General features: G+C 37.6%; 2 protein-coding genes across 4 annotated transcripts in view; one reads left to right on the top strand and one right to left on the bottom strand.

Annotated features, from left to right (window-relative positions):
• The window catches only part of astn1 (astrotactin 1), a 1266263-nt gene that overhangs the window by 1034827 nt on the left and 215000 nt on the right, over positions 1 to 16436 (bottom strand). The window lies entirely within an intron of this gene.
• Positions 13966 to 15781, top strand: LOC127529472 (general transcription factor II-I repeat domain-containing protein 2-like). Its single transcript, XM_051933198.1, has one exon. It carries the CDS (start codon positions 13966 to 13968, stop codon positions 15769 to 15771), a length of 1806 nt encoding a protein of 601 aa, XP_051789158.1. The 3' UTR covers positions 15772 to 15781.

The raw sequence follows: 16436 nt of genomic DNA on the forward strand, positions 1-16436 counted from the left end.
CATTATTGAATGAGATGTTGTAATGAGCAAGATCCAGTTAAGGAAGGGGCATGTAATAAGCAAGAACCAACCAAGGCACATTCTTAGAAATCTTCATTTTTCACCTGTCCATACAGCAATACCATGCCAACAATGTCAAATGTGTCTTGCTCATGAGAGCATTTACGTGAGTTGAAAATACCAATGTAGTGAGGAAAAAAGGAGAAAATGGAGACAAATGTCAGTGTTTTTAAAAGAAAGCATAGCAGTGCGGACGAGGTCTGAGTCAACAAGAACGTTAGGACAAAAGCTTACTTGCAAGTGGAGGAGATGAAAGACTAAAAGGAAGTGATTTTGATAGTGTTTTTGTATGGTACCAACCCCCACAAAGGCAATAGGTTTATTTTATTGTGCACTCCTTTGTGTTCTTCTTTATTTTTTTCCACTAAAGTGCATTATTCTTATGAGCTTAGACTGTGTCATAATAATTCAGGATAGATTTTAACTAAATTCAATCACTTCTAATACTTAGCTTGTTATATCTGAGCTCATCTTATTTTTTTACCTCCAGGGAATTGTTGTTTTTCAAAACAAAGTTTTGGGCACTCAGTATGCTCAAAGTATGTGTTGCTTAGTTGCCAGAAAGGTAACACTTAAGCCTGTATGTGATTAAAAAAGTGTATATATACTATCTTCTTCGAAATTAGGTATCAACACCTTCTGAAACTCACATCAGTTGCATAGCCATAGTGCATAAATACGAGATCACCTAGAGGATAAAATCCTCCCCTAACACTCCACCTCCCCAACAGTTTCAGTCAAATAATGAGTTTGTCTAGACCTTGACGAGTAAAATGCCAGCCATGATTAGAAGATTTTTTTGATATGTGGCACAGACTTGAAAACAATTTCCATTCTTCTGCATCTGAAAAATTCAACAAGATTAGCAAACTCAAGGGATTATCAGAAGTGTGTGGGCACCAAGAAATGCTATACCTTAAAAATATTGGCTTTCTGGTAATATTATAAAAAAACTTTGAGTAGACTTAAACCCTTTACCTTCTGCAACCTATCATGGCAATATTTTTTAAGGGTTCCATTTAAGTCTGAAATAGAGGTGTTGGAGAAAGAGATCTGAAATGTTGACTTCTAAAACTGATTGCGTGGATGTTATTTGTGCCTTTATTTTTTCTGGAGGGTGGAATCTCAAAAAGACCTTTCTTAACAATTTAAACTTGTCATTTGTACAACATGTTCCAAGAGAAACACATGAAGTTACTATTCAATAATTTGACAATAAAAATAGACATTAATAAAAATAGACAAAAATAAACAATGCATTAATTTTCGACTTCCTTTTAGGGTTTATAAATTGAATATTACAACAGCTAAGTGTGTTCTGCATGGTAAAAATTTAACTCAGTATACTTTTAAAGACATTCAAAGAATTTTATTTCTTTGAAGTGTTAAGATATAAATCAATAAACATTTTCAACTTTTTTGTGCTTCAATTAAATATTTATATTAAGCTTTTTAAAATTACATTTATAACCAAACTTTAAAAAAAAAACACTTTTAAAATCTCATCTAATATATCATTATTAGAAAAGGTTTATGAAAATTGAAAGATAAAAGTTACAAATAGTATTGCCATGCAAAATGTTGAAAGTGAAGGAAAAAGCTTTGCCAGAAGGGATATTGTTGTATGGGATTGTGCAAAAGTAAAGCAATATAATATATATGCTCTATTATTTCTAATAACTATGGTATTATACAGGTGGTAACAGTGGCTTCAGGTAATACTAATCACTTATAAGTATCTGTGATTCCATATTTGCCTAATAACCGTCTTTTCACTTCAGACATTTCAGAAGTACAGCTTCAACTGCTAGAACATGACTACTGACTCTAAAGACAGAGAGCTTGTAGTACCCAAAGCCGCAGAGCAGAGAAGCTTGCATAATTTTCAGGGATGCTGCCAGCTCCCTTTACAGGAGAAGGTGCTAAATCATTCAGCTCATTGATTTTATGTTTTGAAGTTGTATTGATTGTTTTCTCAACAGACATAAATTAACAACAGTCTGAAGCCCACTGTGTCGAGTGCAAGGCAGGAACCAGCCCTGAACAGGTTAGAAATCCATGTCAAGGCCCACTTCACACACCAACCCATACTCAAAATGGGACAATGCAGAATCACCAGTTCAGCTAAAATGACCATCACTAGGATGTGTGAGAAACACCAGAGTACCTAGAAAAACTTTGTGACTGGACACAACATGCAAAACCAGAATGCTGGATCTGTGAGGCACTGGTGCTAAAGATTCACCACTGTGCAGATCCTTCCATAAAAGTAGCAATTATTTATAGTAATGAATCTAATAGGCATATGTTAACCTAGAATTGTGTGTATACATGGACTCTAATTTTATGGTGTATATGAACTGTTAACAAAGCAGCATAAAAAAATATCACTTGCTTTTTTTATTCAAAACTCATGTAAGATGAGAAAAATTGCCCTGGGTTTTCATTAAAAATGCTCTTAAAATGAGCAGTAGTGAATGTATGTATTACTTCTATAAGAATTGACATAACCTTACAGACTGAGAAATCTGATTACAGATATGAAGGTACCAGACCTCAGCATATTTCACCTGCAAAGTCCATTTTTGACATAAAAAACACATTTGTAATTTTAGTTTCTTAGAAGAGAGATGAAAAAGAGAGTGCAGGCAGGGTGGAATGGGTGGAGAAGAGTGTCAGGAGTAATTTGTGACAAACGGGTATCAGCAAGAGTGAAAGGGAAGGTCTACAGGACGGTAGTGAGACCAGCTATGTTATATGGGTTGGAGATGATGGCACTGACCAGAAAGTAGGAGACAGAGCTGGAGGTACCAGAGTTAAAGATGCTAAGATTTGCATTGGGTGTGACAAGGATGGATAGGATTAGAAATGAGTACATTAGAGGGTCAGCTCAGGTTGGGAGACAAAGTCAGAGATGCGAGATTGCGTTGGTTTGGACATGTGCAGAGGAGAGATGCTGGGTATATTGGGAAAAGGATGTTAAAGATAGAGCTGCCAGGGAAGAGGAAAAGAGGAAGGCCTAAGAGAAGGTTTATGGATGTGGTGAGTGAGGACATGCAGGTGATGAGTATGAAAGAGCAAGATGCAGAGGACAGAAAGATATGGAGGAAGATGATCTGCTGTGGCAACCCCTAACGGGAGCAGCTGAAAGAAGAAGAAGAAGAAGATGAAGAAGAAGGGTAAGTATAAACGAGTTTTATTCAGGTGATGCAAAGATTCCAGCAAAATTACTTTTCAACACGCACTTACATTTTAATTTTTATGATGCAAAATTATTTTTTCGTTTTCACTTGCTGTTATGCGAGTTTTTATAAATTGTAAAAAGGCATAAATGGCACAATGTGAAAATAAACCCTGAGGCTAATATGGTATATGGTATGGCTACGCAGATGTCTTAAAGCTGTAAAACTGTAAAACTTATGCACCTAAACTGAAGCTCTCTAAACAGTTTATCAAGAAACATTTTCCTATAGGACTCATCAGACAGGAAAAATGGGATAATTAAGTCCAATCCCAGATTTGGGTCTAACTGTTTGATTTACATGTCATAATCTTACCTGGACATTATTCTTTTAAACTGTTAATCAGGTTAGGCTTCCACTTGTACAATGTCTGGTGGCCTTGAGCTTCACTGCAAAACTGTTGGTTGCTGATTTACATCATACAGAAATTTATATTTGACAGAAGTTCTAAATTCACTGATGATTTTGGCAGGCTTAAACAAGTCCTTGCTGAAAAACATCATTTCAGAATAAATTATTTTAGAAACAACCTTTTTAAATAAGAACCAGTATGATGAAAGAAGCTCACATGTTTTTAAAGGAGAAAATGTTTAGAACTAGCCAACACTCCAACTTACAGAAGTAGGGAAAATGAAGTTAAGACTTGTGCGATGAAGCCTTCTATTGTAGACTGCAGTCATCTTCCATTGAAAATATGTGAATTGCATGCTGGCAACAGAGGCAGTGCATTGTGTCTCTTAAGACAATATATATATCCAGGCAAGCTTCAAGAACACAAGGGCATTTTCAATCCTTTAGCCAGCTCAGCATGATTCCCACAGGAGCAGCATTATTAATGGATCCTCATACTCATTGTACTTTTGTTTTGTTGCTGTAATATGTCTATTCTGAAAAACAAAATACAATTTCCTTCTCTATTAAAATAATCAGATTGGTATATTTCTTCTATATTGGAAGTTTTGAAAAATAAATAGATTTTTGCCTTTATTGTCAGTTCCCTTTTTTCTGACTGCTCCTCTAATGAAGTGCTGTCACTTTCCTACATATAGTATCTTTTCTCTTAAAAGAAAAAAACAGCTATGAATCTAATAGGCCTATACCTACAGAAAATCATTTGGCTGCTTGCAGGCTGCTTATTAAGCAAATGACCCGAGTGGCTGAGGATAGGAAAATATAAAGGACCTTGAAGATACTTGGCAATGGACTGAAAACAAGGCCCATTGTTCAGTAAAATGGGATAAAGCAAGTGTGAGCTGATAATCTTTTTTTTTTTTTTTTAAAAGAGTGCCAAGAAATGAACATGGTGCTGCTCTGTGAAAGTTTTAATGATTTCAATTAATCTTCCCCCAACATGCAGTTGGAATGTCAACCAGAAACTGAAAAATGGCTACCACCTGATATGTAAGCAGATGCGAGCAACACCTGCATGTGTTCTGTGGAAAACGCTGGTTAGAAAGTTAACACCGCTTTGCTGTACTCAATTACCGGGTCTTATTTTCCAGTTGAGTGTTCAAGACTATAGTCGCGCATTCATAAATTGTAAATTTCATAGTCCGCAAGCTGTGGGAAGCAAAGGTTTCCACAAGTAGCACACAGCAGATGCTCCGACAGTAAGAAAATTGCTGAAGCTGTAACGAGGAAATATCGCATATAATCAAAAAAGGACAGACCATAATAACCAACCCATAATATATAATGGCAATAGTATACAGAATATGCTGACAAGTCAACCTCAGCACAAAGCACATCAAAGGATCATTGTGCCATGGCCCGATCTGTTTCAAACCCTTAATAAAATGGTGCCCTTCCCTTTCTTTGCTATTGACATCAGGGTCCATTAATATTTATGCGCAACTTCGAGGTAGAATGCAATGAGACACAGCTTTTAGAACGACAAATAAAAGAGCAATCAAACACACAAACAATGTCACTTTGAATGTCATCTTAAAGCACAAGCCTCCCACTTTGTACTTCCCAGTCCATCAAGTCCATTAGTTACATGACCACTATCTGTCAAGAAGATCAATTGAGGAAAAGCATGGCAGTTCAGCTAAATCACCATAGGTTGACTTATAAATCACTGCAGCTACTGTGGCACTGAGCAAACTGCAGCCTCCGATGGGCTTTAGTCATATTTAGCTACTTTAGCAAATTATGCACAGTGCGGACACTTACAGGCATTTCTTGCTTACAGTACTTCCTTTAAAAAAGCTTTTGAAAATGCAATCATTTGATCCAGGTTAAAGATTTTTTTCTTAATCTAAAATATGTATTATGAACTGAAATGCATGGTAGTGTTTCTTAAGGTGTGATAAAATTCAAATTCTTCTCCCTAATGTATTTGGAAGAGCAAGTGATCTTTTAGGCTTACTGAGAGGCAGAAGCCCTGACAACGTGCAGCCAGATGGCAAATGTGGCCATGAGTCTGATACTCGCTAGGTGTTGGCTCAACAGAGTGTATCAGCTTATCATGTTAAAGAAATAGCAAAAAGTCAGGCTTCACTGCTTTGCTATTTTTGTCACCCAAACAATTCAGCTGTGCTCTGGAATACTGCCTGTGGAATCTTCTTGCAATCTGGCCTCTCTCTTTGTCCCTTTACACTCCTTAACTAATTCCCAATGGTACCTGTCTCCTCCCGACATGGCAGGCACTGTGGTCTACAGGCATAGCTCGACTCCCCGAGGTTTTAGGTTCTTTCTTCAGCACAAACTAATTAAAGCTTGATTTGGCCCTGTTGTGCTTCAAATATAGCAATAAACCTGAATGCATTTCTGAGGGGTAATTTAATAAAATGTAAAATTGCTTTCATACTATAGCTATTATAAAGGACATTATTAATCTATCTATTTTCCTGAGCATGCATATCTTTAAAATACAGAGGCAAATGAGAGTGCAAGGACAGCCACAGCATCATATCCAGGTCTCTGGAACTATAAGGCAGCGGTCTAGCCCACTGCAAAGTAAAATGTATTGAACTGACTTGCTCTTAAATACTTCTGGGGAGGTACAGTAACACAATGGTTAGCATTGCTCCCTTGCAGATACTAAATTTGAATCCTATACCTAGATGTTGATGCATGGATTTTGTATATTCTGCCCACATCTGCATGTGTTCCCTTTATACATGGTTCATGAAAAGCATCTCCGGTACAGAGGGCCTGGGAGGGATGTTAGGGTGTCACAGAGACATGGCAGTGAAATGCTATTAAGATGGTTCAAAGGGGATTTATTCAAAGTTGATTTGAAATTGCTACAAGTCACAATGCCATTTTGTCATCAAACTCTAGACTTATATCTGCCTTATATTAAAATGGATTTGGGTAAATGTCTACCTACAAGAAAGAGTAATACAAGTGGAACCCCATTATAACAAAATTCATGGGACCATAAAAATATTTTGTTATAACGGAAATTTCTTTATAACGAATGTGGGGAAAAAACATACTATTGTGACAATGGTCGCCAGCAATTCTCCATCTCCAACGGTAGTGGCGAAAGGACAGTTCTGTAGCTGCTCTGCTGTGTCTGGTAAACAGTAAACCAAAGGCAAATTAATTGGTTGTTCTCTGTAGGATCAGGCTTACCATGTAATGTGCATGTTGCACAATGCTTAACACCAGGCTTTGACCTGCTCTCCCTCACACTCTCCTGGGCTGCCACAGTGGCAATTCCAAGCCACTGGTGTTCTTAAAGCAGGATGGCTGCCTTGCTAAAGTAACAGCTCCTATTTTGAATGAAGTCTTGAGATTGTGCCTGCCTTCTCTATACAGTAATAAAGTACCTGTATTTTACTTGGAAACCTGGACTCCCCTTTCCGTCTCTCATGCAACTAACTCTGTGACCCAAGTCTGACAATGCCTGTACAAAATACAGCACTTCCTAAACTGCAAAAAATATTTTATTTGAAAAAAAGATGTTAGATGTAACTTCTAGGATTGTTCATTTTTCTTTCAGCGTAAACTGACACAATTTCTCAGTTTTTTTGTTCATCAGAAAGGAAACTATGAGAAGTGCAATGCAACTTGAACAGTACAGTATCCGCACATGACACAACTACCCAAGTGGGTGCTCGGTGGAGCATAGACTCAGAATTCAGCTGTGTGTATAATGTTGTACCTACACTCTTGCCAAGGCTCGCCACAACTGTGTGAGACTTAAAATTTTGCAACAGACTGTTTCTATCTTTTGGTTTAACAAGAAAGCAGTATTCCCAAAACTTGAGGAAAGTGTAGGAGCAGCATTAAGTATTTGTTTATATCATATTATTATCTTCAGTGACCATTTTTGGTAAAAAAAAAAAAAATTGTTATACTGAAATTTATATTTCATTAAAACGAAATCTGTTAAACATGAAGCTGTATGATTGTTTGTCCAGGCTAACAAAAAGTATTAGTTATTCTGAAAATGTAATTATTTCGATATTCACTATAATGGGATTTGACCTTTAGTTACTAATTAGTCTTTCTACTATCCTCTGAACATAAGCAACTCGGCATGCGTTACAGAAAAAAAGAAGTACTTCATTCTGTGTCATCATGGCTTGACTATATTGGATATTTTTAATTTTTTTCCCCCATTTCCTCTATTTTTCTTATGCATGCAAACAAAATGCAACAAGATTGCTAAGAGTTGATTGATACTGCGAACTTAGTAATAATGTGCAGATGGATGGTATCATTACTTTATAAAAATTGAAAGGGTTTGCTTCGATAAAAAATGTCATCACTTCATTTCATTTATTATCTCATGTACACAGTACAATGACATTCCTTTTTGTCCTCACCTCACCGCAAATGTCCTTGTACACCCTATGAATCCCACTGCATAGGTGTTGTACCAAAACATAACATCAAAAAAAATAGCATGAAGTGAAGAGCAAAATAGCTGAATATCCCTTCACATACAGTATAGGTTTGCAAAACTGATGCTAACATTAATTTCACATGCAATCTTTTTTTAGTTTATAAATGGTTTTTCAGGGTAGAACTAAACATTGCTCCTTAAGAGTTTAGAAAAGATGTTCACCCCTTTTGGACCCGTTGATTTCTTATAACGGTGTCCAGAAGAAAATAAACAGATGAACAGTGTTTTAAAAGAAATTCAGTATGGCTAAAGACAACCCACAATGAGACAAAAAGACATACCCGTAGGAAAAGCTATAATCCAGCGAGGCAATGAAATTTTTACACAACATAGTTGAGGAAAAAACTATATACACTTCCCATTCAAACTATCAGAGTGAGTCTCCCATGAATGACAGCACACTCCTTTTGTTTAATGGGTAATATTGTTTCCACCATTGCAATGCTACAAGGAGACAAAAATTTAGTGGGGGGAAAAAAATTATATTTTAAACGCCATGCTTCCTGGATCAATAGATCAATAGATTAATGGTTCACCATTAATGTTAGGCCAGAAGCAGCCTGAGCCTGAGCCTGGATGACCAGGGTTCTGCAATCTATGCCTCATGGTATTATGCTTTTTCACTAACACTTACAAAGACTTAAAGTTTAGGATAACTGACAACTCTAATTTGGCCATATGATGAGTCAGGGTGTGTGTGTGTGTGTGTGTGTGTGTGTGTGTGCGTGCGTGTGATAGTGGTCCCAGTAATGGACAAATTCCTTGTTTATGACTGGTTCTTGCCTTGTGTCAGAGCTGCATGGATAAGTTCTGGCCGACTCACAACAGAGAATTAATTTAAACTGGTTTGAAATTTTTAAGTGTATTTTTTTTTCCTAATTATAATTATTTTCTAGGAAAGTGAGGTGCCTTTTCTTAAAATGTTGCTGAGCAAGGATACATTCTTTAACAATGCACTTCTACAATCCAAAAGTCTTGATTTGCTTTTCTCAGATTTCCTCTTTCTTGAAAGTTTTAAACAAATTCACATAAATGTCCATTTCTCAAAGTCCCTGTGTCACCAGTACCTACAACCTTATTCTGACATTGTGCACCCCCTTTTTCCCTATGGGCTATTATTTTTCAGTCTTCTGTCTTGCTTTCTTAATATCCCTTCGGCCCTTACCTGTTACTTACAGGACATGCAATTTCCCCTTCCATATCTTTCTCTCACAAATATATCTTCTACTAGGTTTTACTTTGGGAAAAAAAGCCTTCTGCTATCAAGGTGAGAGTTCAAGAGAGTCTAACCTTTCATTCAGCATTATTTGATTAAATTTTTCAGTATGTTTCACCAGAAGCTCCTTATGGCCAGAATTAATCATTCCACCTCGGGAACTCTTAACTCCTTATTCTGAGATGCTTTGCCCCAAAGGTATATTTTATAATGCTGTAATATTTTACTTTTCCCCTAACTAATTTTAGATTCTGATGCCATAGAGTTGATAGTGTACATTCTTGTGAGTAAGGTAATGCAGAGTTACAGAGAACGATACTGCTTTTCATTATTTTAGGTTTCATGTTTAATTTCTTAAGTGCATGTGCACTTGACAAAAAAAAGACATATGTGGAGTAAAATGCATGCAGAGACTCCACACAAACAGTGAAAAATATGGGGTTTGAGTTCAGGACTCTGCAACTGCAAGACAGCAGCAATAAATGCTGTGCCACTGTGCAACCTTTCAGTTGAGTAACTTGTTAAGAATAAAGTCTAAATGCAAGTAGACCTTAGGCTTAACACTCATGCCAAGGATGGCAAAATACATATGTCATTCCTGCATAGTATTTCCTTTGAATAATTGAACAAAAGCTAAAGATAGAAAAGTCCTTATGGGTGTGGTCCATTCATCATGTGTGTTTTAAAGAGAATAAGACAAAAAACATGATGTAGAGTATGAAGGCAATATATACAGGCTAAACAGATGAAAAGGCCTGAAGGTCTGAGCAGGTGAAGAAAGTGATGAGAGACATTTAAAGATAAATCATTTGCTGACTGCGGCAAGCTTGAAAATGACATTAGCAACTGAAGTTTTTGAGATGGATGCTTTTCAAGTAGTGTGAAAGACGACAATGAGAAAGACTAAAAAAAAAGTTACAGGCTGACAATCAACTTTCTTAAAACCTGAAAAAAAGCACATTATGTAGTGTAAACGTGAGGTGTAAAATAATTCATATGACAACCAATAATAGATAAATCCATCTGTCAGTTATCTAATAAAGTTCAGGGTAATTCAGACACATAGCCTGCCCAAACAGTATCATGAAAACTGAACCTAGACAGGATGTCAGACCATCATAAGACACACAACCACACCAACATGAGCACAGATCTCCATGTGAATTTCCCATTGGGATTAATAAAGTATCTATCTATCTATCTATCTATCTATCTATCTATCTATCTATCTATCTATCTATCTATCTATCTATCTATCTATCTATCTATCTATCTATCTATGTTGACTGGAGACCAGAATTTAAATGCACTCTCCTGGCACAAGAAAGTGGCTGTACTGTTCACGTCCTTTACTCTCTTCTGAAATTAAATGTTCACATTTGAAACCTTTTGTCATTTTTACACTGAGTGTCATTTTGAGTAGCGTGCATGTACTTGTGAATGTATTTCTTAATGAGTACTGTGTTTGTAAAATGCATGGTCATGGATTTGGCCAAAATGTATGCCCCTCATAAATACTGAAGTCTGCGGTACAAGTCTTTCATACTACTGTGTATACTCACATATAAGTCGGGTCTTGAAACCCGAAAAATTGTTCGTAAAATCAGACCCTGACTTGTACGCCCGTTCAGAAATGGACACTTAATTTTTTTTTTTTTTTTTACATCTTCTTGCCTCCTCTAATCCCACATCAGTTTCTCAGACACATTGAATTTTGTTGCAGCATAGCAGTTACCAATTTTGAACGCTCCATTGTAGATAAGGGATGCTCTTACGATAAAGGTGTATGAGGGTGTGAGATACAAAAAACACAAATCGGTGCAAACGTTGCTTCAGAATAGTCCGGGTATTACTGTGTGGTCACGTAGGCACAATACATGGGAAAAAAAAGGCAGTGTGTTCCGTGGTTACTCTCTCAGGTGGACGTTAGCGTATCATAATCCCTTGTACCAATAGTGTGAGTTTTCCGCATTCGACTTATACGACCAATATTATAAAATACCAGATATTATACTGTAAAATCAAGTCCCGACTTATCCGTGGGAGAACTTATCCGTGAGTATATACGGTAATTAATTTGCCATTAACTAATAATAGCTATTGTGAAAACCAAAACCTGATAATTGACGTAAGCTGGTGGATGAGTATAAATTTTACAAACCCACTTTGTCCATTATAAGGTCCTGGGTAGTCAATGCCTGTTGCCGAAGTACTGGGCACAAGGCAGGTATCAGTCCGAAGTAGTTCATCATAGAACAAACTCACTCACACTTCCACACTCACTTACCCACCTCTGGCTAATCTGGAGTCACCAACTAACCAAACCTGAACACCTGTAGGATGTGGGAGATAGATGGCAAATGAATGTAGGTATCCTGGAGCTGTGAATCAGTACCTTCAAAATAATAATTACAAAAGTGTGGTGGGGTTCTGCAGTGCTTAGTGCCTCTGCAGCAACAAGGATAGACTTCAACTTCAACTATTTGTAATTAGTAATGATTTAAGACAATATAGGACATGGGAATTAGGTGTCTTGTCTTGGTACAAACTAGAAATATATACATTTTATTATTAGTGTGTCCAAAGAGCTTCTATTGACTAGAATATGGTTAAGAATGGAGCTATAGAGAGGATCCAATCAGGCCTTATTCACAGATGTGGTACGGCTAGATGTACGGCTAGTACTAGTACGGTGATAATGGGTATGTGACATACATTGTGAAAAGGACTGAGAATGAAACAATTTTGATACTGCAAATACATAATAACACAGAATAACACACTGAGCCAACTTCAACAAGCCTTTTTGTGATTTGCTTTTCTCTTGCAACTGACACATACACTTCGACCTTCATATTGTAATATTTATTATTAGATGGATAGTGCATAGCAGAGATACAATATATTTAAAGGATGAGGAAGGCGACTTGTAAGAGGATCAACATACAGTCTATTTGCTAAAACAAACCCAAAATGTTAACATGAAAACAGAAACCAGACTAAGGCAAAGTTAAAAACCCAAAATTTATCTTTCCTGTTATCATTTTTTTTTTTACTTAGATGAGACTTCCCCTATTAAAGTTTGGACAAATACCTCTGTTCTTGGCATGTTCTTCATGGTTTTGGTAAGCTGTCATAGCTCACACAGCATGTGCATCAAATATTATATTATACCCGGAATGCAAGGCTAGTGCAACACCGCAGACGAATTGGCTAGTGAAACAGATAAATAACATTGTGCCCGGACAGTACAAAATAATGTCAGGAGTCGGGAGCAGTTCAATATATTTATATACATTTGCAAATATGTTTTCTTTGTTTTATCACTTTTTTTCTGTAATGTATGTATTTTCTTTTTATTCATTTCCCAAACCTGCTTAGGGCAATTCAGTGTGGGAGCTGAGGTGAAAGACTAGACATCTTGAACAGGGTAGCAATATCTTTTGTGTTCCAACAGCTTTATTCACTGTTATTTGTACTTTCAGTCTGTGTTTGAACATTTTTACATTTTTCTCTTTCTGCTTCCACCTTTTATTTTACATTTACATCATTTTGTCCATCCATTTCCAGGATGCACTTAATCTAATTCAAGGTTGGCACTTCTCCTAGAAGTAGAGAAGCCTGCAATCAGTTGTGAACAGGGTAAACATATCTTCTTTGTCTGTATTTTATTCACTGTTGCTTGCATTTTAATTTTTTTTTGTTTGTGTTCTACACCACAGGTTTTGGAGATTAATGATTTGTCATTTTTTTCAGATTTTCAAATAGATCTCAAAATCTGTGAGAGCAAGTCATAATTTCTCTTCTACTGGAATTTTTAAAATGTATTTATTTGTCTTTTGGCAAAAAAAATGTTGGACAATACAATCCTTAGTATACAACTGAAAACCTAAATTTCTGCCCCAAATATGATTTGTTTTTGTAAATGTTTTATTGACAGTTACTACTACTGTATCTGTTGTTAATTTTTACACCATCAATAAAATTTTTTTTATAGATGATATGTTTATGCAAATAGCATAAATAGCATATATATACACACATATTATACATATACAACTTTTATATACTGTATCTTTAAATTTATCTATATCTGTCTATCATGAGGGGGTGTTGTCACTGACAGTGTTGTCCCCTTTTCCACCCACAGCCCAGAGATGTTCCCATCAGGGGTCTTCTCATTGCAGGACAAGCAAAGCACCCGACGGAGTTCTGACTTATTCAATGAGACCAACTCTTTGAATTACTATGCATCATTTTTCTAGGCAAAATTGCCTTACTGTTTCTGTTTAGTGCACAGGTGTCAAACTCTGGCCCGCGGGCCAAATTTGGCCCGCCGTGTAATTTCATTTGGCCCGTGGGGCAATATCAAATTAACATTAGAGCTGGCCCAGCGGTATTATACAGCGGCGGTGTTGCTGTAACACCGCATTCACTGCGAATACTACAAATCCCATAATGCTCTGCGGTTGTTTTGGCGCGCCAGCTTTGTGTCAGTAGATTTCTAGCAAGCAGCGTTCTTTCCAGACGTGCTGCGGCCCAATACTACAACTCTAGGTGTCACTGTTTTACCCCTACCAAAAATGACGAAAAGGAAGGGAGAAAACAGAACTTTTCGGGACAGGTGGGAGACAGAATATATGTTTACGTATCTGAAAGACAGACCTGTTTGTCTCGTTTGTGGAGCCAACGTGTCGGTACCTAAGGAGTACAACCTTAGGCGACACTATGAAACGAAACATCAGGACATGTACAAGGACCTGGACACGACTCAAAGGAGCCAGAAAGTAGAGGAGATGAAGAGAGGGTTGGTTTCACAACAAAATATGTTCAAAAAAGCCACAGCACAAAACGAGGCTGCTGTAAAGGCGAGTTATATCGTGGCAGAAGAAATCGCCAAATCAACCCGATCCTTTAATGAGGGAGAATTTATTAAAAAGATAATGCTGAAAGTTTGTGACCAAGTGTGCCCAGAGAAAAAACAGGCCTTTTCAAACGTAAGCCTGAGCAGGAACACAATAGCGGAGCGCATATGTGATCTTGCCACCAATCTGCATGACCAGCTGATGGAAAAGGGGAAAGATTTTGTTTCTTTTTCCCTCGCTGTGGACGAGAGCACTGACGCGTCTGATACTGCGCAGCTGTCAGTCTTCATCCGCGGTGTCGACTCAAAAATGTGTGTTACGGAGGAGCTTTTGGGATTTAAATCCATGCATGGCACAACCACAGGGACGGACATTTTTGAGGAGGTTTGCAAATGTGTAACTGAAATAAACCTGCCGTGGGATAAACTCGTGGGATTAACCACTGATGGTGCGCCAGCGATGAGTGGTAAAAAGAATGGTCTGGTGGGCAGGATGCGTGAAAAGATGCGGGAAGAGAACTGTGCAGGTGAGCTATCGGTTTATCACTGCATTATACATCAAGAGTCACTGTGTGCTAAAGCCCTAAAGATGGAACATGTTATGACCACAGTAACACAAGTTGTTAACTTTATAAGAGCCAAAGGTCTGAATCACCGCGAGTTTAAGTCTTTTCTGGAAGAGTTTGGTTCGGAACACACAGACGTGCCATATCACACAGAGGTGAGATGGTTAAGCCGCGGAAAAGTACTGAACAGATTTTTCGAGCTGCGTGAAGAAATATGTCAGTTTCTGCAAAGCAAAGGGAAGGACACAGCAGAACTCCAGGAGCAAAAGTTTATGTGTGAGCTGGCCTTTCTGTCTGACATCGCAAGCCATCTTGATGCGCTGAACCTGCAGCTACAGGGGCGGGGCCGCATCATCACCGAGATGTACTCGTCAGTGAAAGCTTTTAAAGCTAAACTCTGCCTGTGGGAGAATCAGCTGCTGCAAGGAAACCTTGGCCATTTCCCCTGTTGCCAAACCATAAATACGCAGATCTCTACCGCCGTGTGCGCACAGTTTGCTGAAAAACTCAGTGTACTCGGCGCTGAGTTTAACCGACGATTTGGCGACTTTGATGGTCAGAAATGGAGATTTGAACTGCTTAGTAATCCCTTCGCAGTCAATGTGGAAAAAGCACCAACTAACATTCAAATGGAGCTGATTGAACTCCAGTGTGATGACACACTGAAGTCAAAGTATGATGCTGTTGGCGCCGCACAGTTTCCACAACACATCCCTGCCACAATGCCTCAGCTCCGCACCCAAGCTGCTCAATTGCTCTCCATGTTCGGCAGCACTTACCTATGTGAGCAACTTTTCTCCTCAATGAAGATGACGAAAACATCTCACAGGGCATGTCTCACTGATGAACACCTTCGTTCGATAATGAAGGTTGCCTCAGCTCAAAGCCTGAGCCCCGACACTGATGAACTAGCATCCAAGAAAAGATGCCAGGTGTCTGGCTTGAACACACCATGTTAGATCAGTGTGTCGCAAACTGAACAGTAAAAAGGCCTGAATGATTGATTTATGTATTAGCCAGTGGAAAAAGTTAATGTTGATATTTAGCAAATTGAAAAGAGGCATTCATTTTTTATTTAAATGTTATTTAATATGCCATTGATGTTTCTTCGTTTGTTCTTTGACAGTTGATTTTGCACTATTAAGTTAAGTTAAGCTATAAGCATGGCTTGTTCCATATTCAGTGTTAAAGCAAATCAGTGTAGCAAACTGAGCAAAAACATTTTATTCATGCACTCTTCTCTTGCTACTTCAAGGCTTGAATGTTTGATTCATTCATTATTGTTATTTTGTTTTCAAATGTATTTATTAGCCTGTGGAAAAAAGTTTATTTTGATATTTACCTCAGAAGGCTGCAAATAGAAAAGAGGCATTCAATTTTTAAATTTAAACATGAAACTCGGGTTTGCATGTCATTATAAAGTTATATAAGCCTTGCTTGTTCAATTTTCAACGCAAAACTTGTTTGGGTGCCTATTAAAAGGTAATTTTTTTCAACCTTGGCCCGCGGCTTTGTTCAGTTTTAAATTTTGGCCCACTCATTATTTGAGTTTGACACCCCTGGTTTAGTGCCATTGAGCGTCTATTTATTCAGAACTTATTAATTACTAACGGGGCAACCCAGT

Source organism: Erpetoichthys calabaricus, chromosome 10 (assembly GCF_900747795.2).
Source record: "Erpetoichthys calabaricus chromosome 10, fErpCal1.3, whole genome shotgun sequence".
Lineage (NCBI taxonomy): Eukaryota > Metazoa > Chordata > Cladistia > Polypteriformes > Polypteridae > Erpetoichthys > Erpetoichthys calabaricus.

Coding starts and splice junctions, on each gene's coding strand:
- LOC127529472 (XM_051933198.1), top strand. CDS start 13,966: ATGACGAAAAGGAAGGGAGAAAACAGAACTTTTCGGGACAGGTGGGAG.